This window comes from Camelus ferus, chromosome 18 (assembly GCF_009834535.1).
Source record: "Camelus ferus isolate YT-003-E chromosome 18, BCGSAC_Cfer_1.0, whole genome shotgun sequence".
Lineage (NCBI taxonomy): Eukaryota > Metazoa > Chordata > Mammalia > Artiodactyla > Camelidae > Camelus > Camelus ferus.
This window is the reverse complement of record NC_045713.1, coordinates 33,505,397-33,529,471: the sequence shown is the minus strand read 5'-3', so window position 1 is coordinate 33,529,471 and position 24,075 is coordinate 33,505,397. Positions and strand designations below refer to the sequence as shown.

At 42.8% G+C, this 24,075-nt stretch overlaps 1 protein-coding gene across 3 annotated transcripts in view; it reads left to right on the top strand.

The window, feature by feature from the left end:
* IQCK (IQ motif containing K) overlaps positions 1–24,075 on the top strand; it is a 110,479-nt gene that overhangs the window by 45,442 nt on the left and 40,962 nt on the right. For 2 of the 3 annotated variants that reach the window (XM_032460942.1, XM_032460941.1), the window contains exon 7: positions 7,053–7,137. In XM_032460942.1, coding sequence (XP_032316833.1) covers positions 7,053–7,137 — 85 coding nt within the window. Of the gene's footprint in view, positions 1–7,052; positions 7,138–9,448; positions 9,855–24,075 lie in introns of those variants that run through there. The other variant, XM_032460943.1, reaches the window with a different exon arrangement.

Here is a 24,075-nt window from a genome sequence, read left to right as displayed (position 1 = left end):
CTTTCCTATTGTCTGAAGAGTTACTTTAAGAATTAAAAACAATTGTAAAATGAAAGGATCTTTATTCTATTTCTTTTTATTCTATTTTCTTGCTTTCTGTGGTAGATGTCTGTTTTTTCCAGCCCTGCACTGATTTTCTCTTCATTTGTTTGCAGAACTCCCTATGCTTTTGGAAGGATCACCCCTCTCCCATTCTCAGTTCACACAAAAAGTGAGCTGAGTCCACCTCTGGCTCTGGGCTGAGTATGTGACCCAGGCCTGGCCAATCAGAGCAGTGAATCCCCCTGACCACCAAACATGGTTGCTCCCAAATTGGTTCCATTAGAGAACATCCACGATTTTTTAAGAAGCCACCAGGAAAATTTTTCTGTCTTTCCCTCTAGGCTTGGAGCTTTGTGGCTATCAGCTTGGGCTGCTGAGGGCAACCATCTAAAGAGATTGTGCCTGGGATAACAGCAGAGCTGAGAGGTGGCTGGAGCCTGAATCCCTATGGGATTGTTTTGAGCCTCCCTATCTGGCCATGCCTAAAGCCAGTTCTACCTTTAGTAGTTAAATGACCTTTTTTTTTTCTTTTTCTTCTTCTTCTTCTTCTTTTTTTTTTTTTTGGCTTAAGCCAGTTTGAGTTAGATTTCTGATACCTGCGAATGAAAAAGTCCTGACTGGTATGTTCTCCTACGTGATATTTACCCAGCTACCCTCCAGTATTCTATATCAGCCAGCTTTATCTAGGTTTTGCTGCAGTAACAAACAACTCTTACATTTCAGGGCTTTATAACAACAAAGATTGATCCTTCACCCTGTTTTATGTTGGCTGTGTGTCCCCTTTGGCCCTGCTCCACGTCTGTTTTTGTTCCGGGCCCCAGGATGAAGGAGCAGCACCCTCCCTCACACTCATAGCAGAGGGAGAAGAGTAAGGGCCAAGCTACACAATGGTGAACATCACTTCTGCTCACATTTCATTGGTCAACACAAGTCCCATGGCCAAGTTCGGTATCAGTGCTATAGGGAAGTTGACACCACTCCCAGGGAGAAATCACAAGGCGAATGGCAAAGAGCAGGGACACATGATTCTCTTACAAGGAAAGGAGTGATAGTTGGGAGCAGTAATACGATCTGCACATGCTTAGCCCAGAGCCCGAGGAGGGTGTTTTCTTCCCAACCTTTCAACAGCGGTGGATTACATCGTATCTCCTGCTGGCCTTACTCCCATTTATGAATCCAGGCCCATCCTCTTTTGTGATGTATAGTCCTGACTTAACCAGCCAATCAGAAGCAATGAAATTATTTGTTTTCATATTAAGAACAGGAAACAGTTCGCTTTTTATTTTGACCGAAAAGCCTCTGTCCCATTCATTTTCAAAAATAAATCACTAAATAAACACAAGGAACCAAAGCGTGCTGCTGCCTCTCTGATCCTGTGTCCCAGGGGAGAAGGTTCATGAAAGACATCATTAAAACTGAGACTTTCAATGAGACAAAGATTGTGTTTAGAAGAGAAAAGAAAGATTGCTTTGGGCAAAATGTCTTTTCAGCTAAGTTCTACCCTTGGATAAAGGAAAAGGGAAGAAAAGAAAAATCCACGATACTTTCAGGTTGGTGAAAGATATCTTATGACCAAAAACTGAGGTGAAAACAGAAGTGCTACTGTGCCATTTGAGGACAAGCACCAGCCATATGATGGTCTGCTTGTGCTGAACTTACCAGTGGGACCCAAAACGCTGGTGCCTTCAAAATGGGACAGGAAATGGCATGCATTTTGCACTAGAGATCACAGTTAAATGGTAGCTTGGCAGAAAATGTGCCGTCATGCCCTGTTGAAAGGAGAAAATCCTTTTAATTCATTTTGTCTTATAGAAGATTTCTGTCTCGGTAATTGCAGAGGCCAGAGTCTCATGAGGATAATGAATCATCTTTGCTCCTTATGTTAGCTTTCGTCTTCAAACTGGAAGGAAGGAGAGCTATTTCCTGAATTCAGGACACGCTGGGATACATAAATCTTCAGTGCGTCTCCCTTTCACTGGAAGTTTGTCGTGTGGGTGGCCCCTTCTCTGGGGCACACGGTACTGCTTCCTCCCCTTCTGCCTGTTTTTTCTAGGTGACTCTCTGCGAACAAGCCTGGGGAGCCCGTGTGAGGCACACGGCCGACACGTCTGGGTTCCAGTCTTGGCCCTGCCATTTATTAGTTGATGGATTCTTTTCACGTGGCTGCTGAATGCATTACCACAACCTTTGTGGCTTAAAACAACACAGGTTTATTCTCTTAACAGTTCTGGAGGCCAGAAGTCCAAAATCAGCAACCTGGGCATATTTATCAAACAGCATTTAAGTATCACAGCCTGATTTTTGAGTTGGTTATACCTGCAGCCCAAGGGTGTGCACGTGGTCCTACACTGAGTTGTTTAGTGAACACTGTTAACTGGACCCACATGTGGCTTCCATCCCTGGGGTTGGTAGAATGGGACTTGGCTCTGTGTTTACCTAGGAGAGTGATTTAGGCTGATGCTGGGGTAATAACTGCTTGATCGTCTCCCAGGGTGGAGTTGGTGACGGGGTGAAGCAAGATCACGTCCTAGGAACCATGATGCCTAAGTGTGCTGTAGGCTGTTAGAGCTTAACGCAGGCAGCTCTTCCCTACTGGCTGTCGGAGCTATTGCTTCCGCCGTAGAAGGCTGGACGTCACAGAATCCTATGAGATTCTGTCCTAGTGGCTAGTCTGAAAGTACCATTCCGCATAGCATCTATTGTACTTCTTCCAAATATTTGAAGTTCATTACTCAAGACTGTGATGCCTCCAACACAGAATGTTTGGGAAACCAGTTAAGGTGAAGGCAGAGACTACTGGGTAACCTCTTTTGCTGAATACGATGGGTAAATGTCACCAGGAACTGGCTTTATGAATTGGTGAAAGGCTTTATGAATGATGGTTGACTTAGGGCCTGTGTCATTTTGTAAATGGCTTTGCATATGGGTTGTGTTTTCATGTTACAAGAAAATAACTTACTCTCTTACCTAATGAAAAGTGGGAAAAAATTTGGATTTCAAGATTCAGTTTTAGACATAAAACAAGGATTTCCCCTTTCTGCTTCATTCTTCTTAAACGCCATTTTGTTTGGTACTTTTGTCTTAGAACTAGATGGAGAGATTAATAAAGACTAATTTCTTAGATTCTCTTATGTATTTTGTAAGCACACTGTAGCTTCTTTAGGTCCTGAGATCTTTTACTGAGCATCCAAATGTAGGGGGTGTGTGTGCATATTTTACATACACAAGCAATCAGAAAAATAAATTCTTGTTCCTTCTCAGAATTACAGCATCAGTTGTTGTGATTCACATATATTTAATTCACTTTTGAGAAGAAGGAGGACATAACAAATGAGAACTACCACTAAGACAATTCTTCTTACAAACACACTCAGCAGTCCTGTTTTGCCGGTTGGAACGCGCAGACCTATTTGCTCTGGGGACGTCCAATTCATGCCCTTGAGGAGCCTTGGCTGCCTTCTTCTGTGATTGACACATGCATCTCCTCTCTCCTCCCCTCCCGTCCCCAGTTCCCCGATGATCAGCAGTCGCCTCTGCTAAATCTCAATTTTTATTTGACCTGAAGCCAGTTGCACTGATTCCAAAAGAGAAAGGGCCTGGCCTGGCTTCTATGCCTGCAGGCCTGCCTGCTGAAATGATTGATAATACCTGGGGACCGCTCTCTGAAGATTAAGTCCTTTTCATTTGGCCTTCTCGTACTTGCTGGAGGAACTAGACAGTGCCCCATTCTTTAGCCATGAAAGCAGGGATGTCACTAAAGGTGGCCTCATATTACTGTTTAAAGGCCTATTAGAAATCTCATTTTTTTTTTTGAGATGTCATTGTGATGCAAAGGGGTTTGGGGTTTCATTACCGGTGGAAGCCCTTTGTTGGGCTGGCCCGGCCTGTTGTGTCCCCAGATTTGTTATTCTTTCCTTGACTGCTATTCCAATGCAGGAATACTGATACTTGGAGGATTTCGTACCATCAGTTAGAGAAAAACATACTTAAAGCAGGAAAATGCAGCTGAACGGAAAGGCGCCATCAAATCTCCCCTCGGATACAAGTGACAAACTGCACTTTGTTCTGCTGCCCTGACGTCGGGTTTCCCTGTGGGGCTTCAGGCAAATGAAGCCCTGCCAAGTTATTACTGTAAGGATGCACGAAGACGGCATTTTCTATGGTGACAGCGTTTTCTCCCCTCGTTTTTTCCTTCTCGGCAAATGGCTGTGTTTTCCTCTATTTAACACTCGCAGCTACCAGACCCTGAATTCCATATACATGACCTCGGGAGCTGCCCTCCTTCTCTGTGGGCCACTCCCTGTGTTTCCTGGGCAGTTTGCATTCTCAGCAGGAAATGCTCAGTGACCTTGAACGACTGGCTTTACCCCTCTATGCCTGAGTTTCTTCGCTCTAGAAGAAGGGCAACAGCAGCTCATGGTCAGCGTCGTGAGGATTTAATGCAGCAATGCGTGGCAAGTGCTCAGTACACCGCGCCAGCCAGGGGCTCATCCCACAAAGATTCGCTGAGTGTCTACTGAGTGCCAGACGTTGTGCTAAGTGCTGGAAATGCCAAAAGGAGCAAACACAGACCCACTCGCTGCCCTTGTGGAGCTTTCAGACCAGCTGAGGATTTAGATGTTAATTAGATAATCACACAGATTTAAGTCTCCAAATTGGGCCAAGGACTAGACAGAAAAATTACACAGAGCTCCACTGGGCCCTGATCTAATCAAAGGCCAGAATCCTTCCACAACATTTGAGTAGAGACTGGAAGAAAGAATAAGAGTGAACCGGAAGAACGAGATATCAGCCCCAAGGTGGCTTTGAGCAGATTAGGAAAAGTGACCCTACCGTAGGGCAGGTGTGGCCGAGCGTGGGCTGGGTTTCAGGGCCCCCGGCCCATCTGCTGGGTGCCCTCGACCAGAGAACAGCCTGCACAGCTGTATGCAGTGCCCTGGCCGGGGGCAAGAGGACATGGGAGGCAGAGGAAAGCCCCTCTGCAAAGGCCCAGAGGTGGGAGGGCACACTGGAGGAGGCGGCTGGAGCACAGGGAGCAGGGCTGGCGGGGGGGTGGGGGTGGGGGCGGGGGGAGTCCGGGCAGCTTTTGGTGCACATCAGCTGGTATTAATGCATGACAGCATTATTCTCATCAACTCACTGCCAGCACACCACAGTCTCTCTGGAAGCCGTTGATTCTTGTCTAGTAAAGGAGAATTACTTCAAGGATGTAATTTTTGGGTGTCCCACAACTGAGATACAGAGAATAAGGACAGTGGATGAGGAGATACACTGAGTGTGAAAAGTGAGGCGCCAATGCGCCGCCAGAAAAATACAAATGCTCCATTACAGCCCGGAAAACTGGATATTAGGCAAGAAGACGTGAAAACAAAAACAGAACAAACAAAAAAAGCAAACAAAAATAAAAACGGAACATTAGGGAAGGATTCCTAACAGTGTTGTCATTTTGAGGGTGTAATTGTCTCTCTGAAGAAGTGGAAGAATCTCCTTTCCTTGGTCTCTTAGAAAGGACTGGCCCGCGGGAGACCCAGAACCTGGCAATGCTGCTTTCGCTAGAAACGTTCTTGATAACCCCCTAGGTTCTTCCCAGCTTTGATTTCTTTGATTTTGGAATAATCCCAAAGAGCATGTATTCATTCACACAAATATACTGTATCAAGGGTGGGGTTTTTTGTTGTTCTTATTTTTTTTAACCATTTTTTAATTGAAGTATAGTCAGTTTACAATGTTATGTCAATTTCTGGTGTACAGCATAATGTTTCAGTCGTCCATATACATACATACATTCCTTTTCATATTCTTTTTCATTATAGGCTACTACAAGATATTGAATAGAGTCTTTATGCTATTGTTCTTGTTGTTAAGTTTTGAGTTTAGAGAGAAATAAAATCTCAGATCTTGGAGACTCGTGCAATGTTGCCAGTTAGGTCTGTAGTCTGTCAGGCTGGGCATCGGGAGGTGGTTCCCCAGCTGAGGTCCGGTGTCAGCATGGCATTGTGAGGGAAGCCTGGGCTTCGGGATTGAGTTACAGGCTGTGTGACCTTGGACAGGTTAGCCAGCCTCTCTGTACAGTGAGAGTTACTGTAAACACGAACGCTAGCTGTCACTAGGGAGGGCCTTGAGGCCAAGGTTCAATTGCAAAGTCGTTTCTGGAGATATGGCAGCCCTGAGAGCAGCCTCCATGTGACCCACATCCTTTCAGAGGTTTATTTCTTTGTACTGTATCTGAAAAGTCTTGACTTTTGGCTTTTCAGAGTTATCTGTGCTTTGGGGAAACATAAGGAACCAGAATTAAGTCAGACTTGTAAAATCTCAGCAGTTAGTATCTCTAAAAATCTTTTAGGAAATAAACTAAAAAGAAAAGGGCATTTAGCCATGATTTTTAAATGTGGTGTCTATGATCAGAAATCCCATCACAATCTAAAAATCCCACAAGAGCAGACACTGTCAATTCACTCAGCACTTGAGCTATTATGTTGCTTATTAAGATGTAGTAGAAGAACTTAACGTGGAATTTAAACCATGTTAAACTGAAATACACACTGATCAGAAATAAATTCCAATATTCTGCTTTCAGGAAAGAAATGGACTACTTAATTCCCTTTCAACAGAGAGCTGGGAAAAGAGCCCTTTATTATGTCTCAGTCGTAATGCAGTATATAAAGTGGCTTCTGCTTTGTTTCTTGCTTTATGTCCATGTGTAACATGAATAACATGTACGTTGCACCTTCTGAACTAACACCCAGCTTTCCAACTTGTGTCCTTCAAAGCAGAGCAGGCTAACAGCGATTTAAAGTTATGCTGGTTAAAAACAAAAAAATCCATCCCAGATTTTAAAATAAAGAAATGCTAACTCAAGCCTAAACTTTTCTATCAAAAATGACATTGTTGCTTTCTAAGAATGGGGATAGATGAGGCGCTTAATCAGAGGGGCCATTATGTTGTCAAAGACTCTGCTGAGGCTGAAGGGTGGATTCTCATGGGCATATGACCATTTTATTGCTTTTCAGCCCACGGCCGGCAATCCCACTCTCCCTCCTGCTGACAGAAGAAGCAGCCGCGCTCTACATCCAGTCCTTCTGGAGAGCATATCTGGTAGGAGTCACGTGCAATTACAGCATTTGGCCTGGTGGGGAGTTTTTGTGATGTGGAGGACCCAGAGGACAACCTTTAGATGAATCTGAAACATAGGATATTATCACTGACATCCAGAACTCGGAAATAGGATCTCTGTAAAATAGGTCTTAAAGAGTAATTTAGAATTTCTGCCAAAACTTATTTTGCAGTTACCATTAAAAGTATCCTCCAACCTTTTTATTAAACTTACTTTTTATTGTGGTGACAATAGTTTATTACATTTTGTAGGTTTCACGGGCACAACATTATATTTCTACTTTTGTATACACTACGTTGTGCTCACCAACAAAAATGTCGTTTCCACCATCACCATACAGGTGATCCCTTTTTCCCATTTCACTCTCCCCCACCCCACCCCCTCCCCTTACCCTCTGGTAACTGCTCTTCTGTTCTTTTATGTTTGTTTTGTTTTGGTTTGGGGGTGCTCATTTATTTTGCTTTTTGGTTCGTTTGTTTTTTTAATATTGTATAGACAAGTGAAATCATACAGCATTTGTCTTTATCCTTCTGATTTATTTCACTTAGCATAATACCCTCAAGGTCCATCCATCCTATTGCAAATGGTAAGATTTCTTTTTTTATGGCTGAGTAATATTCCAGATTTCTGGCCTGGTTTTGTCAATAACACTTACAATATCCTATGACTAGAGAAAGAGATTTTCAGGAATTCACGGAGGGTACTTTTACAGCCAGCACTCATGTAATGCACCCTCTCTCCTTAGACACTTAACATGAAGTTTTTGAAATGACCAGAAACCTTTACTTGTACTTTTTCAAACACCATGAAGGAAAAATAGAGTCTCCCACAGAATTTTGTGTGTGTGGTAAAATGTACATAACATAAAATTTACCATTTTTACCAATTTTTATTGTGCAGTTCAGTGACATTAAGTACATTTGCATTGTTTTGCAACTATCACTACCATCCGTCTTTCTAAACTGAAACTCTGGGCCCATTAAATCCCTATTCCTCCCTCCCCCAGCCTCTGGCAACCACCCTCCCACATTCTGTCTCTCTGATTTTGGCTATTCTAAGCACCTCATGTAAGCGGAATCAGACAGAATCTGTCCTTTTGTGACTGGCTTCTTTCACTCAGCATAATGTCCTCAAGGTTCATCTAAATTGTAGCATGTGTCAGAACATCCTTCCTTTTTTTTTAAGACTGAATAATAATCTTGCCAGGAAGTTTTAAAATCTAGAAATCTGACATCCTCACTGGTTATTATAAAAACCAGCCAGACGTTTCATAAAAATATTTTTAACCCACCACATGAACAGAAATGTCCCGTCGAATGAAAGGCTATTTGAAGTGAACCATTCTTGGTAGTTGTGACGTTATTATTAGCATTGTAAATAGGTTCCCGATAGCTATTTCTCGACATTAAGCACTTCTGTAGGAGTAGATGTGTTCCTCTTTCTTCTTTCGAAATACTAGATGAACGATTAGAAAAACCAGATTGTTTCAATATGCAAAACTTGGGGAGGGGGTTAAAATCCATTTGATATTTTGAATGAAATCTGGTCCTCTGAACATTCTTCTTTTTGAAGTGTGTTTGGTGACAAGCCAAACATCAATAGTGCTCTTCTGCTTATGAGATACTGGATGCAGTAGGTACCACTTGACAGAGAAAACTGTTCTTTCATGATGTTCATATGAGGTTCTCATGGGCCATGAGATGGAAATTTCTTTAAGGATTTAGGAGTCAGACACCAGATAAATCCACTGAATATTGATTCTATCTAAATAAGCTCCTGTGCTTTATGCCTTTTACGCATTTGTTTTATTTTCTTCTGTCTAACTGAGCCTAGACACCAGCGTGGCAGGCTATCTTCCCCTCCTCCCAGCGTCAGCTCCCCCTCCAGGCATCGTGACAACTGAGAATCACAAAGGCATCAATCATTAACATTATTTGATGAATAGTGCAGTGCAGGGTTGCTTCAGCAGCCCGCTTTGTGGCTTTGCAAAGTTAAAAAAAAAAAAAAAATCGGAGACCCTGCAGAGAACAATGAGAATCTGTGCAGTTATGCAATCATAAATAGAGTTTGATTTGTCAGCAGTGAACCGACCTGGGGTGAATGAGGCACCCAAGGAGGAACAGCTTGGTGTAAACAAAGCATACGGGGTCCCTCCTTCCCCTCGATGTGGAGGTGGGCCTGAGCCAGCTTGGATACTCAAACGTCCCGTCTCTCTTGCCACAGGGATTAGCTCAGGATGGGCAGGGGAAGGCCAGTCGCACCTAGTGAAACTCCACTCTGGGATTCTCATAGGAGTTGTAGGGACGGAGCAGGCTTCTCTGTGACGGGGGTGGCTGAGGAGCTAGATTCTCAACAACCATCTTGCCACTGTGTGAGGAGCCGCTGGAGAAGTGACCGCAGGGCCGCGCGGAGCTGAGACCAGGGGAGGGGCTGAGTCCGGAGGATGTTGTTGGAGCGCCTGGATTCAGCTGTACCGGTGGATCCTCTTCAGGATGGATTTCTGTCACAGCTAGAGTCCTGATAATCCCAATTTTCAATATAAAAATTTCTAGACTGTTGATGACTTGCACATGAAGGAGGTTATTAGTACAAAATAAAAATCTGGGTCCACGCAGGCAGAGCAACCATCCCAATTTGTCCTAGGGAAAGACTGGCCTATATCAGCTAGAGGCTTGGTTGGAGAGAGGAAGCTTAGCCGAAGAAACGAATTTTTCTAAAACCTGTTTCTTTTTTTTATTGTTCAATTAATACATTACTATTGTGGGAAAAAGATAATACATAAAAGTTTTTAAAATTATATGATGCATTCATCCTTTTAGAATTTTTCCTATTCACATAAATAATTTTTTAAATAAAATTGTGATAATCAACAGTGTTTTGTGCCTGCTCTCTGTCTTTAGTGATATATTGAGAACATCTGTCTGTCAGAACACAAAGATCTGTCTCACAAATTTAAATGGCTCTGTGATAGTCCTTTCTGTGAATGCACCAAACCAGAATTTATTTAACCATAGTTGTTTGGACAGTCTCGTTTTCTTTCTGTATAAAATATATAATGAAGGGCATCCTTGTGCATACGTCTTTGCACACTTACCTCATTTTCGCTGTAAGATTAATTGCTAGAAGTGGAATTGATGGTTCAAAAAGTAAGCACTTTTTTTGCAGAGTTTTGATAATTATTGCTAAAGTACCTTCCAGAGAGGCTAGAATTTAATTAGCCTCTAAATCTATTTACATGCACCAACAATGTATGCAAGTATGCCCTAGGCATAGATGTTGATGGCAGAGTGGAGAGAGGACGAAGAATGATGCCTGGAGAGGGTGGAGTTGAACGGATGCTGTGCTAGAAGTTATTAGCAGGGAAGGCTATTGTGTCCAGTTGGGTGGGTCGTGCACTATACAACTCTCTGGGCGGGAGGCACTGTTTGCCACCATATACAGCCTTAGAAATGGTGGTTGAGTGACTACTTATTATGCATTTCTTTTTTTAATCCCACTGGCCAAGGTAACTCCTGGCCTGTAGATATATAACCCTCCTGAGAGCTGGAGTCTGGATGAGACAGTGAACATTGTACCTGTGATAAAATCTAGAAGCATGACAGATTTGATCCAAAATCTGAGATTTTTTCCTAAAAATACACAGCATATTTCCAAAATATACTGACTATAAAATAAATATTGGGCTTTAGAAGAAATAGAAAAACCCATCCTAAAATTCATATGGAATCTCAAGGGATCCTAAAAAGCCAAAAGAATCTTGAAAAGGGAGCAAAACTAGAGGACTCACACTTCCTGATTTCAAAACTTACTACTAAGCTACAGTGATCAAAACAGTGCGCTATTGGCATACGGACAGACATACCGATCAGTGGAATCAAATTGAGAGCCCAGAAATAAACTCTTGCATATATGGTCAAATGATGTTTTTACAAGAGTGCCAAGACCATTCAATGAAGAAATAATAGACTTTTCAACAAATGGTGTTGGAAAAACTGGATATCCACATGCAAAAGAATGAAGTTGGACACTTACCTAATACCAGGTGCAAAAATTAACTCAAAATGGATCCAGAACCTAAATATTAGACCTAAAACAATAAAACTCTTAGAAGAAAGCATAGCACAAAAGCTTTACGACATTGGATTTGGTGATGATTTCTTAGATATGACACCAAAGGCCCAGGTAACATGAGAAAAAACAGACAAATTGGACTTCATGAAAAATTTAAAATTTTATACATCAAAAGACACTATCCTTAGAGTAAAAAGATAACCCACAGAATGGGAGAAAATATTTGGAAATCATATATATGATAAGGGATCAATATTCAGAATACATTGAGAACTCTTAAAACTCAACAACAAGAAAACCGAGTGTGATTCAAAAATGGGCAATGGATTTGAATAGACATTTCTCCAAAGAAGACACATGAATGGCCAAGAGGTACAGGAAAAGTTTCTCAACATCACTAATCATTAGAGAAATGCAAATCAAAACCACAATGAGAAACAACCTCATACCCATTAAGATGGCTATTATTAGAAAAATGGAAAACAGCAAGTGTTGGCAAGGATGTGGAGAAATTAGAATCCTTGTGTGCTCTTGGTGGGAATTGAAGATGGTACAGCCATAGTGGAAAACAGTAGGGATGGTCCTCAAAAATTTAAAACTAGAATGACCATACGACCCAGCAATTCCATTTCCAGGTGTATATCCAAAAGGATCGAAAGCGGGGTCTTAAAGACACATTTGTACACTCATATTCATAGCATTATTCACAGTAGCTAAAATGAAGCAATGCAGGTGCCCACTGATGGGTGAACAGATGAACAAAATGTGGTCTGTACGTACAATGGAATATTATTCAGCCTCAGAAAGGAAGGAAGTTCTGATCCATGTCAACATGGATGAGCCTTAATGACATTATGCTGAGTGAGATAAGCTAGTCACAAAAGGACAAATACTGTCCAACCCCACTTATATGAGGTACTTAGAGAAGTTGGAATCACAAAGACAGAAGATACAATGGTGGTTGCCAAGGTCTAGAAGCAGGGGAGAATGAGGGGTTATTGTTTAATGGGTCCAGAGTTTAAGTTTTACAAGATGAAAAGGGTTATGGGGATGAATGGTGCTGATGGTTGTATAACATTATGAATGCAGTTAATACCACTGAACTATACACTTAACTATGGTTACGATGGTAAATTTACTGTAATGTGTATTTTACCACAGTTAAAAAAAAAAAAAAAGAAAGAGATGGGTGTTCAAGGGTATTTTAATTGGATTTATCTTGATTTTTTTTTCCCCCTAAAAACCCATTCCTTTCTCTTTAGAGATGACCTATATAGTTAGGTAGAAAATGAATGATGGAAACAGTCCAGGATAAAAACCAAGCAACTATGAAAAGGATCTTCAAAGAGTACAAAGGAACAGTTTTGGAGTTCCTCCCATATTTTTCTGCAGAAAGCAGAAGTTCCAACTTGAGTCTCTGCACTTTGTGGAAGAGAAAGTGTTTGCCACTCCAGGCTGCTGGCTGGGCTGTTAGGCGGGACAATTCTTTTTTGAAAGATCACTTGAAGTTCTCACCATTGACCTTAACTTTCTTGTTCTTAAACATTATGGCTGAATGGAAAGACTTGATTTTTTTTTTTTAACATAAAACATGCCCTAGGGCAACTTGTTAAAAATGGGCTCTCACGGCAGACAGATCTCTTAGAATCCTGGTATGTCATATCAGGTTATTGATAACCCTGTGTAGGTTCTTTAACTTTTGAACCGTAGTTTCCTGTCTGCTTGTGAAGACTGAATCAGATAGCCCACGTAAGGGGCTTGGCACAGTGCCAGGCACATAATAAATTCCCAGTAAATATTAGCTGCCTCTGTTGTTGTTGGTGGTGGTGGTTCTGTTTTCCTTAAAAGACAATCTTTTAAAAAAGCGAGCTAGTAGTCTCCCTGGTAGATCCTCAGGCATGCTTCTGTCCCAGGGCCTTTGCACTTGCTGTTTGTTGTTTGTATCTGCAGCTGTCAATCATGGTGCCCTCCCTGCTTCATTCAGAGTTCTTCTTGGATGTCTCTCCTAGTCACTGTTTCCAAAATAGCACTACCTCCTCACTCTGCAGTCGCTAGCTGTGCTTTATCTCCTGCCTGTCCCCTCCCAACTACCTGACATTGTGTGGGATGTTCACTTGTCTTCTGTCTGTCACCCTGACTGGGACGTGACCTCCAGGAGGTCAAAGTTGCTTGACTTGTTCATCCTGTATCCCCATCCCCTAGAACACTGTCTGGCACATAATAGGCGCTTCATAAGTATTTTAGTGAATAACCGAATCCCTTAAACAATCTCTCTAATGAGGACATTTGAAAACGAAGAAGAGCAAACTGTACTGTTCCATTTTATAAGCCCTTCTTGGGGATTTAAGCAGGCACTTAAAAGCAGGACTTTTCGGGGAGTTGCTTATGTACCAGGATCCTTGAACTCAATAGCTGTGCTTGTTAATTTCCCAGAGATTACACTTGAGAAAAGCGTATTCATTTTATCATCAGCCTTTGTGAGTCACCTCTCTGCCAAGCCTTGTAATGTGAAGAAATGAAGTGAGCTATGGGAAATGATGGCTTCAAAGTAGCGCATCAGCTAAAGGCATGCTGGGTGGGCGTGTTTAGTTCATCTGAGTATTGGACTGAAAAGATTTTCTTCGTATAGATCTTCTCTTCCAATTGCTGATATCTGCTGGCAGGTGGGCCAGCTTTGCCAGGAAAAGTCAGACACTGTATTGTGCAAAAGGAATTCTAGAAATGGGGCATTGCATCAAATTACCACCAGTTCCCCTCTTGGTGGTACACAGCCGTTTCTCGGTAGCCTCGGAGGGGCTGGCCACAGCCTTTGTGATTTGATTGAACTGTCTCGGCCCAGGGCTCCTCTAGTGGGAACTCCTTGTGGAAAGATTTGTCTTCTGTATGGAATCTCCTTGTTCGTTGACTCATGAATTCCGTTTCAGTCCATTTCTACCACCACAGTACCTTCCCAAGCAGAAGATTCAGTCCCAAAGAGGTCTTTTATTAGGTTGTCCCAGAGGTATTTGTGAAACCCACATATTTGACATGGGTTTTGAGCATTTTCTAACATGTGGGAAATGTAAATCAGCTGTTAGGGAGGCTGAGACCACTGATACAAGTGCCACTGAACAAGTGGAGAAAAACTCCTGAACTTTTCAAAGATGTAGAGGTGGTGGTTTTAAGCTGAGAATTCAGACATCAGACCTCGAACACTTGAAGCCAAGCGCTCCCGAGGATGGCTGTGGCCGGCCCTCCTGCCTTTCCCCTCAAATAGAGGCCCGACGCCTTCCGTTGCCACGTGACTTCCTTTGTTCATTCTTTCATTTGACAAACATGTGTTGAGGACCTTCTGCTTGGCAAGAATTGTAGCAGCAGGGCTCATCCTTTCCTCGAGGAGCCTAGAGACAGCTGTACCAAGGAGAATGATAATAATATTAAGAATAGCAGAATTGAATATTATTGGTCACTTGTTATGTGCCAGGTGCTGTGCTGAACGTTTTACAAACAGCATCTCCTCTATGCCTTATGCCGATCCTATAAAGTAGGCAGGTGTGTACTTCTGTCATCCGATGTGTAGATGACTCAGCCAGGGCCTTAAGACCCTAAGTGCCTTGACCGACGTCACACAGTGCTAAGTGGTGGGGCAAGTTCAGGTCCAGGTCTGACTGTCCTCAGAACCCCATCGCTCTCCTTTTTTGAAAAAACAAAAAAAAAAAAACCAAAACAAAAAAACCGTTCCTACCAGCCACGGATGAGAGTTCCCATTGCTCTGTGCCCTTATCAATACTTGGCATGATCTGTCTTTAATTTTAGCCATTTTGGTGGGTGTGTAGTGGTACTACCTCTGTATAGTGTGTGTGTGTGTGTGTGTGTGTATGTGTTTTAACCAGGCTTACGAGATAAACGTTACAGTGTATGCAGTAAAATTTACCCTTTTTAGGGTATAGTCTCTCAAATGCATGGTATAACCACTCCCATAATCAAAATATAGAACATTTATTTATTTTTTAATTGAAGTGTAGTCGGTTTACAATGTTGTGTTAATTTCTGGTGTACAGCATAGTGATTCAGTTATACATATATATTCCTTTTTTATATTTTTTAAATTATAGGCTATTACAAGACATTGAATAAGATATAGAACATTTATATTACTGCCCCTCCATTCCCTCGTGCTGCCCCGTTGCCGTCAACCCTTGCTCCCAGTACCAGTGCCGGGCACTTGCTGATCTCTTTTCTGTCCCTGGGTTTGCCTTTTCAGAATGTCATACAAATGAATCATAAAATATGTAGCCTCTGAGTCTGACTTCTTTCACTTGGCCTGATGCATTTGAAGGTCTTCCATGTGGTTGCGTGTGTCAGAAGCCCCTTTCCTTTTTTTTTTTTTTTGAAATTCCAGGAGATTGTATTGAAGTATAATCAGTTTACTATGTTGTGTCAGTTTCTGGTGTACAGCATAAGGTTTCAGTCATACATACACATACATATATTCCGTTTCATATTCTTTTTCATTATAGGTTACTGTAAGATATTGAATATAGTTCCCTGTGCTATACAGTAGAAACCTGTTTATCTGTTGGAAGCCCCTTCCTTTTTATTGTTGCCAAGTGTTCCACCATAGACCTCCAATACGAGGGAGTCCTTCACCCTGGTGATAAATAAACACATGTGAGTAACATAGGACTGGCTTATTTATGGGTTTTAATGGTCTCAAACTCACTATGTGTCTGTCATCTGTGGAAAGATTTTATTTTAAAATTTGAATACCCAGGGCGTCATTCTCCCGAGAGTCTTACTCAGCTGGCCATGGTGAGAACAGGAGATGGGCGTTTTTTAAAGCCCCTGGGTGACATGCCCACTGATGAACTGGAATCAACTTTGCTACCTACCGGTTGGATGTTCCAGGACCAATCATTAATCCCATCATGAGGACCCCACCCTTGTGACCTCATCTAACCTCAGTCACCTCTAAAGTCTCTACCCACTAATGCCACCTCATTGTCGGTACAGGCTTCAGCATATGGATTTGGGGGCAGGGGGGGACACAGTTCATAACAAGTAGTTCAAAGTAAAATGTGACACCTCCAGTCCTGTCTTGCTCTAAACCTGTTTCCCAGATGAAACCACTGTTGACATTACAGTGTGTGTCTTTTTCAGTGTTTTTTCCATTGTATATATGAACATTGATGTATATTTATTGCACTTTTGGTAAATACTGGGTATGTATTTTTCTAAATACTGGCTCACAGTCCACAGCCTGCCTCTTGCTTTTTCATATAGCATTGAGGATAGCCTTCCACATCAGCCCACGTAGATCTATTCTTAGAATTCGTGTTTTAAGGAAAACACACTTCTCATGTAGCTGGTGGGGAGGAATTTGGCCAAACATATTCTCATTCAGAATACTCCCAACCCAACGTGAGCCCCCGAGACAGCAGGACTGAAGAAGTTAGGAGTTAACTTGAGTTAGTGTTGACTTTTATTTCCTCAGCAAGTCCCAACAGTTTTTCCTTCTGCTTTCTCGTGAGTGTTGGTGTCCCCAGATTGTTGGTCAGCTTTGTAGCTTTCCTGACTTCCTCTTCCTCCTTTGCAGAGAGGGGTGTCTCCTGGAGCAGCTGTTCCAGGCAGGGGGCGGGGTGTACTTCCTCCCTTTGTGTGTGTCATTAGCCATCTCTCTGGCTTTCCTCTGGGGACAGCCGCCTAACCAGGTGAGCCAGTGTCGTTGAAGGTCGGGCTTCCTCTCTCAGGCAGGGGCTGGTTGAATGGCTTCAGATATGGCCCAGGTAAAGAGGGATGGCACCTGGCACAGAGACAAGACCGACAGCTCAGTGTGAGTCCCATTTTCCTCGTGAAGGGTATGCTGCCTAGAGCTCCTAATCAAGACAGTTTTTAAAAATACTTTGCAAATTTTAGCACTATGAAGGCAGCCTAGCATAAAAGTTAAGCAAGCAGGGTCTATAATTAGATAATTCACTCACTGATATTCATTCACTAGTATTTATGGAATACCTACTATGCAGCAGGTAGGCGTTGGTCTACATGCTGGATGTACTGCAGGGAATAAGACCAAGTCCCTACCCTCATGGAAGTTGAACTCTTGCAATAAACTGTAAACAGATATATATAAATATGTAATGTAATGTCAAGAAGTGTATCAGTTAGCTATTGTCACAGTAATGCTGCTTAACAAACCATCCCCAAACTCAGTGGCTTTATATATCTTCCTCCCATGTCTGCAGATCACCTATGTTTCAGCTGCTCTAGGCTGGGTTTGGTTACACTCGGCTCCAGGCTGTTGGGTTATACTCAGTTTTGTTCTAGAGTCTGTCATTCTTCTGAGATCAGTAGGCTACCAGGGCTATGTTCTTTTTATAGCAGAGATCAAAAGCCCTCAAAGGGATGGGTGAGTGAAAACACACACAGTGAGTCTTGAGGGATGCTGGGAAAGGGTGCACGCTGCTTGCCCACACATTCCACTGGCCAAAGCAAGTCACGTGGCCAGGCCCAGCGTCAGTGGGGCTGAGAAGTATACTCCAGGCTGTACATTGTCTACTACAGATAAACATCATGAAGCAAAATATAGCCAACTAAAGGGCTGGAGAATAACAGAGGTTACCAGTTCAGATGGTGGTTTTGGTCAAGGAAAGCCTCTCTGAGAAAGTGTGATTTGAGCAGAGATATGAATGAAGTACATTCTAGGAAGAGGGAAAAGCACATGCAAAGGCCTGCAGGGGCAGGAGGCTACTGGATGTATTTGAGGACCAACAAGAGCATCAGTGTGGCTGATTAAAGTGAGCCGGGGATGACGGAAAGAAGGGGAGAGAGTACTCAGGGATCAGATGCTGTCGAGTCAACTGTGAGCTCTCATCAGGAGGATGGGACTTGAGATTTTCAGTCTGACTCTGATGAGACGTGATCGTAAGGCTTTCAGCAGAGGAGTGACACAGTCTGACTTACTTTTCATCAGGAAACGGTGGTAGCCAGCATCCACAGTGACTCCCCAGTGATCTCCATCTCCTGGTATTCACATTCCTGGGGAGTCCCTTCCCACAGATGTACCAGGGTAGAGATGTGTAACCAGTAGAACATGGCAGAATAATGGTGTGTTACTTCCAAGATTAGGTGATCAGACACTGCTGTCCTAGTGTCTGTCTCTTGCATCATTCACTCTGGGGGAAGCTGTCCTCATGGGGATAGTAACAGTGCTGCAGGGCCCCTTGTTCAGAGGTTTAAATGAGATGGTACATGTCAAGTGCTCAGCACAGTGCCTGGCTAACTGTTAGCTCCCTGTTGACTTGATCTGATCCATGCATTTTCTTCCCTAAGACTATACTCCTGACCATTTCCTGCTGGTTTAACTTAATTAAAAAAAAAAAATTCCCTGGCAAAGAATATCCTCTCAAGGAAAATCCTGTTTTTCAAAATGTCCTTGAGCTCATCAGAAAGACCTTTGTCTGTGCCCAGCATGATTCCAGCCATACCCCAGAACGAAGGCGCCTGGCTTCCATCATCCGTTTGCAGGCTCAGTTCTCAGAGCAATTTTCAGGGAAACCCGGCAGGCCGAAATAGGCCACAGCACTATAAATAGTGAGTTTGGGCTGCTTGGGGCCCAGCTTCCCAGGCCAGGCCCTTCCCTTCCCCCTGCCTGGTCCTGTATTTATTTAAATATACTTTGGGTTTTATCGGCAAGGGGATTTTCCTTAATATGCCCCAAAAAGTGCTTGCCAACTTGCCAGACTGTCTGCAACACACCACACCACCCCCTTTTATTTGCTCACAACATACCCCAAATATGTGACAAAAGCTGATAAACCCAATTCCTGGGATTGTTGTGGGGAATAAATGAAAAAAAAACCAAAAAAACTGCATTTAGCAAGACTGGCTACACAATCTGCAGGGCCCCTTGTTCAGAGTTACTAAGAATTTCCGGATGGTGACCCAGAACATTAAAACAAGTGTGAAGCCCTTCGAAGCACAGGGCCTATATGACTGCACAGGCAAGGCCCGGAGCCAGCCCTGCACAGGAGGCACCCAGCACCCTGCCTGGCAATTAGGACCGGCCAAGTTCCCAACTTCCCTAGAGACATTTTCTTTAAAGGACTAACCAGTTTCCCTTCAAGGCAAAGCTTAGGGTAAATTGCACAGCTCCACCTTAGTCCCTTCAGTGACTTAAAATCATAGCTGTTGATTATTTTTCATGCTTCTGTGGGTCAGCCGGGTTGTTCCTCTGCTAATTTCTCCCCGACTCACTTGTGTGACTGCATTCAGTCGGTGCATTCGGTGATAAATACTGCGTTCAGGAGTGTTGGCTGTGGGAGCCCCTGCACAGCTCCATCCCGGGGCTCCGGATCCAGCCTCACCCGCAGCCCCTGCAGTAAGCGCTCCTTGGCCTCGATGGTTTTGGTTTTCTGCCCCCTGGAAGATCTCCTGGGCTGCACTAGAAGGTCCAGGGTGGCCTCATGCACAAGTCTGGGGCCTTGGTGCTGCCCCTGGCTGGGGCACTTCAGTTCTCCTCTGTGCAGCCTGTCATCCTCCAGTCCAGCTTCCTTACATTATGGAAGAAACATTCCAAGGGGGCAGAAATGGAAGCTTCAAGCCTTCTGGAGGCCTCGCCTCCGGAACCGGCACAGCCGCACTTCAATTACCTTACTGGTCAGAGCAGGCCCCGGGGCTCGCCCAGATTCCAGAGAGGGGGGATCAACTCCCCCACTTAATGAGGAGAATGGCAAAGTTTTCAAGGCGGGCAGGGATCCAGGGACAACAGTTCTCAAATGTTAGCCTGAATCAGAGTTATCTGGAAGGCCGGATAACATACAGATTGCTGGGCCCCTAACCCCACTGTACCTGAGTCAGGAGGACCGGAGCGGGGCATTTCAAACTAGTTCTCAGATAAGGCTGATGCTGCCAGCTGGGGGCCGGCACTCTGGGAGCCAGTGGTGGAGGGGCCGAGTGCCCGCCCTTCAGAGCAGTGGCTCTCAACCTTGACTGCACCTTCAAAGGATCTGTGCAGTTGTAACCACGTATAAATGTCAGCTCTGGCATTAATGGTAAGGAAGAGTCAAAGCATTGTGCAATAAATAATATGGTCTGTGGCTTAGCAAACTTGGCTGTAATTTAATCCTATAAATCACTGGAAAGTTCATTGAATGCTTTTGCAACTTATTCATTCCCTGATTATTCGGGTAAACAAGTACCAGGAAAAGTTGGATGAACTTTATCTCAACTGTCATCACGGAACCGTTGGGGGAAATTCTGTTTTTTTCCAAGTATGTATTGTGATGTGGCTTTATTATTAAAGGGACTTAAGCAAAATATGTGCGGCTTCCTGGGAGAAGGCCTTTCTAGAATTGCACTGGAAAGATTACCCCACCAAGAAGCAGCTGCTCTTCCTGAGTCAGACCCTGCCTCCTGGCCGCACGCTAATAGGCTGAGCGGTCCTTCCTGACTCTGATTTTAAGGATTTGCAGTAATCAACGTGGCATCGCGTGAGTGAGCACTGAGACTGAGCTGTACAGTCTTGTAACATCAAGTTCATTCTTCACATTCTCTTCCATTAGGGCGAGTTTCCCAAACTTTTCAAATCATTAGATCATCTGAGGTTCTTACTAAACACACTGATGTCTCTTTCCACCTCATGTGGACTGAATCAGAACCTCCAGGGCAAGAGCCTGGGATGCTGTTTTCAACAAAAGCCCTAAGTGATCTCAGTATCATCAGGTAGTTTAGGGAAACAGTCTTCAAACAATAGTATTTATGAAATACACCCAGAGAGATGAAAGGGGCAATAAGGGGAGCTGTGGGCTTCTGGTGCCCCTCAAGGGTAAGAGCAGGGACTGGCAAACCAGAGCCCGTGGACCAAGTCTGGCCCACTGTCTGTTTCTATAAAGTTTTATTGGACCACAGTCATGCCCATGTTTTTAAACAAGTTGGCTCTGGCTGCTTATGTGCTGTAATGGTGGAGTTGAGTCATTGGGACAGAGACTATATGGCCCATAAAGCCAAAAGATATTTACTGTCTGACCTTTTACCAAAAAAAAAAAAAAAAAAAAAAAAAAAAAAAAGTTTACTGACCGCTGGATAAAAGATATGACCTTGGACCTGGGCACACTTGGAACTGGAAGTAGGGCCCTCGGTGATTATGAGCTCATAATAAAAAATAAACCAACGAGGAAGGGGGGAGTCAGTAAATACCACCAGCTGGAAGATCCAGGCCCCCAAGGGTAGCAATTTGAGACTATGAAATAAGTACGTTTAAGATGATTATAGAGATTTAGTAAAAGAAAAAAAAAAAAATTTAAAGGGAATATAAACCTTGCTGAAAGAACAGGACAGTAAGAAAAAAAAAGGGGGGGGGGTGGATCAGATTTGAAAAGGAACAACGTACAACCTGTAGAAATGAAGACAATGCTGTGAGCAGGCTAAAGCAGTGCCTGTCTCACTTCAGTGAGCATCAGGGTCACCTGGAGAATTGATTGAACCCGCGATTCCTGGGCCCCACTCTCTATTCAGTTTCACCTTCATATGTCTCAAGTGGAGCCCGTGAATTTGCATTTCTATCACGATCACAGGTGATGCTGATGCTGCCGATCCACAGACTGTATTTTGGGTGTGACCGTATTTTGGATAGACACAGCTGGAGGAGTAATTAGTAAGCTGGGAGACAGATCTGGGAGACAGAATGCAGCAGAGAGAAAGAGATGGGGAGTGTGGGGAAGCATTGAGACAAAGAATGAGAAGGTCCAATATAAGTCTAATAGGAATTTGAGAGGTGACAATAGGATGAATCGGGGAGAGGTAACATTCCCACAGATACTGAGTGAAAATATTCCAAAGTTGGAGAAACGTGAATCCTGAACTAGATAAATAAGGACAGAACTGCACCAAAGTGCTTCATGGTGAAACTGTGGAATGCCAAAAGCAAAGAAGCCTTAAAGCTCTCTTTAAGGGAGGATCACCTACAAAGGGAAAACAATGGTACTAAGATTTCTAATCAGCCGTGGTATGTGCCAGCCAACAGCGCAATGTATCATCATCTCATCTTAAGGGAAAGTAGCATTCAACCTAGAATTATATGCCCCACTAAATTATCATTCAGAGCAAGGGTAAATACATTTTAAGACACATCTTTCACTGAAAGACCTACTAAATGAAATTCTTCAGTTAGAAGGAAGGGGAACCCATATGGAAGAATGGGGGTGGGGGCAAGAAACAATGTTGAATGAGGAAGCTGATAAGTCTGTAGGCACTGACTGTTATATACGCACGTACATAACACAAATCAACATGTAGACACAATGTAATACATGGTACCCACAAATATACACATATACTCATCAACAGGGGAGAAACGAGGGGAAATGGAAATGTTAGACAATAATCATGTGAAAGTTGAGAGTAGGAAGACTGGAGTTAAGTGTTCTAAGTCCTTGTAATTGTTTGAGGGGAGGCTGGACAGATTCGTTTTTACTTTATGGTGTTTGTCACATTATTACAACACGTTAAAAAAAATAGAATGTGAAATAACAAATCAGTAGAGGGAAAAATGGAATACAGAAAATCTAATGCAATAGGAAGCACAAAAGGGAAAAAGAAGACATAACAGCATGAAAGATTTTTAAAAAAGAAAAAGTGAGAGAGATCCTACAAACATGTTACTAATCACAATAAAGGCACATAGAATAAGCTCTTCTCTGATTGTCAGACTGGATTAAAAAGAAATCTCCCTCTATGTTAGCACAAAAAATGACCCAGAAGAGCTGAAAGTCAAGAGATGGAAATAGATATACAACACACACATCCACCAAAGGGAAACTGGATCGTGTGTTATCAACATCAGATGAAATAGAGTTTGAGACTAAAAACATTATTAGAGATAGATGGATCCTTAATGATAAAGGAATTAACTGTTATTTTCTATTGGATTAAACTTTAAAAGAATACTATTCACAATCCACGAAACTGAATTTACTACTCACTAGTGTGCTATGACCCACTGTTTTTAAAATACCGCTCTAATGGATACAACCTGTGTCCATCAGTAGATGAGTGAGCAAAGAAGATGTGGTGTACATATACCATCGAACACAACTCAGCTCTAAAAAAAAAGGAAATCGTGCCATTTGTGACAACATGGATGGACCTAGAGGGTATTATGCGAAGTGAAATAAGTCAGACAGAAGACAAATACTGTATGATTTCACTTCTATGTGGAATCTAAAAAACGAACAAATGCACATAACAAAATGGAAACAGAATCATAGTACAGAGAACAGAAAGGTGGTTCCCAGAGGGAAGGAGATTGTGGGGGGAGGAGAGAAATAGGTGAGGGAGACAAGAGAAGTAAAACCTTCCAGTTGCAAAATAAATAAGTCAGGGGTGTGAAATGTACAGTATAGGGAAACAGTCAATAATTATGTAGTCTCTTTGTATGAGGACAGATCATAACAAGACTTACCAAGGTGATCATTATGAAATGCATGGAAATATGGAATCATTATGTTGGGTAACAGGAAACAACATAGTGTTGTAGGTTAACTATACTTCAAAAACAATTTCATAGAAAAATAGACCAGATTTGTGATCACCAGAGATGGGGCATGGGGAGAGGGGGAGCTGAATAAAGGTGGCCAAAAGGTACAGACTTCTAGTTATAAGATAAGTAAGTACGAGGGGTGTAATGTCCAATATGATAAGTATTAACACTACCCTATGTTATATATGAAAGTTGTTAAGAGAGTAAATCCTAAGAGTTCTCACCACAAGGAAAGCATTTTTTTCTGTTTTAATTTTATATCTATTTGAGATGTTGGATGTTCACTAATCTTACTGTGGTCATCAGTCCATGATGTATGTAAGTCAAATCATTA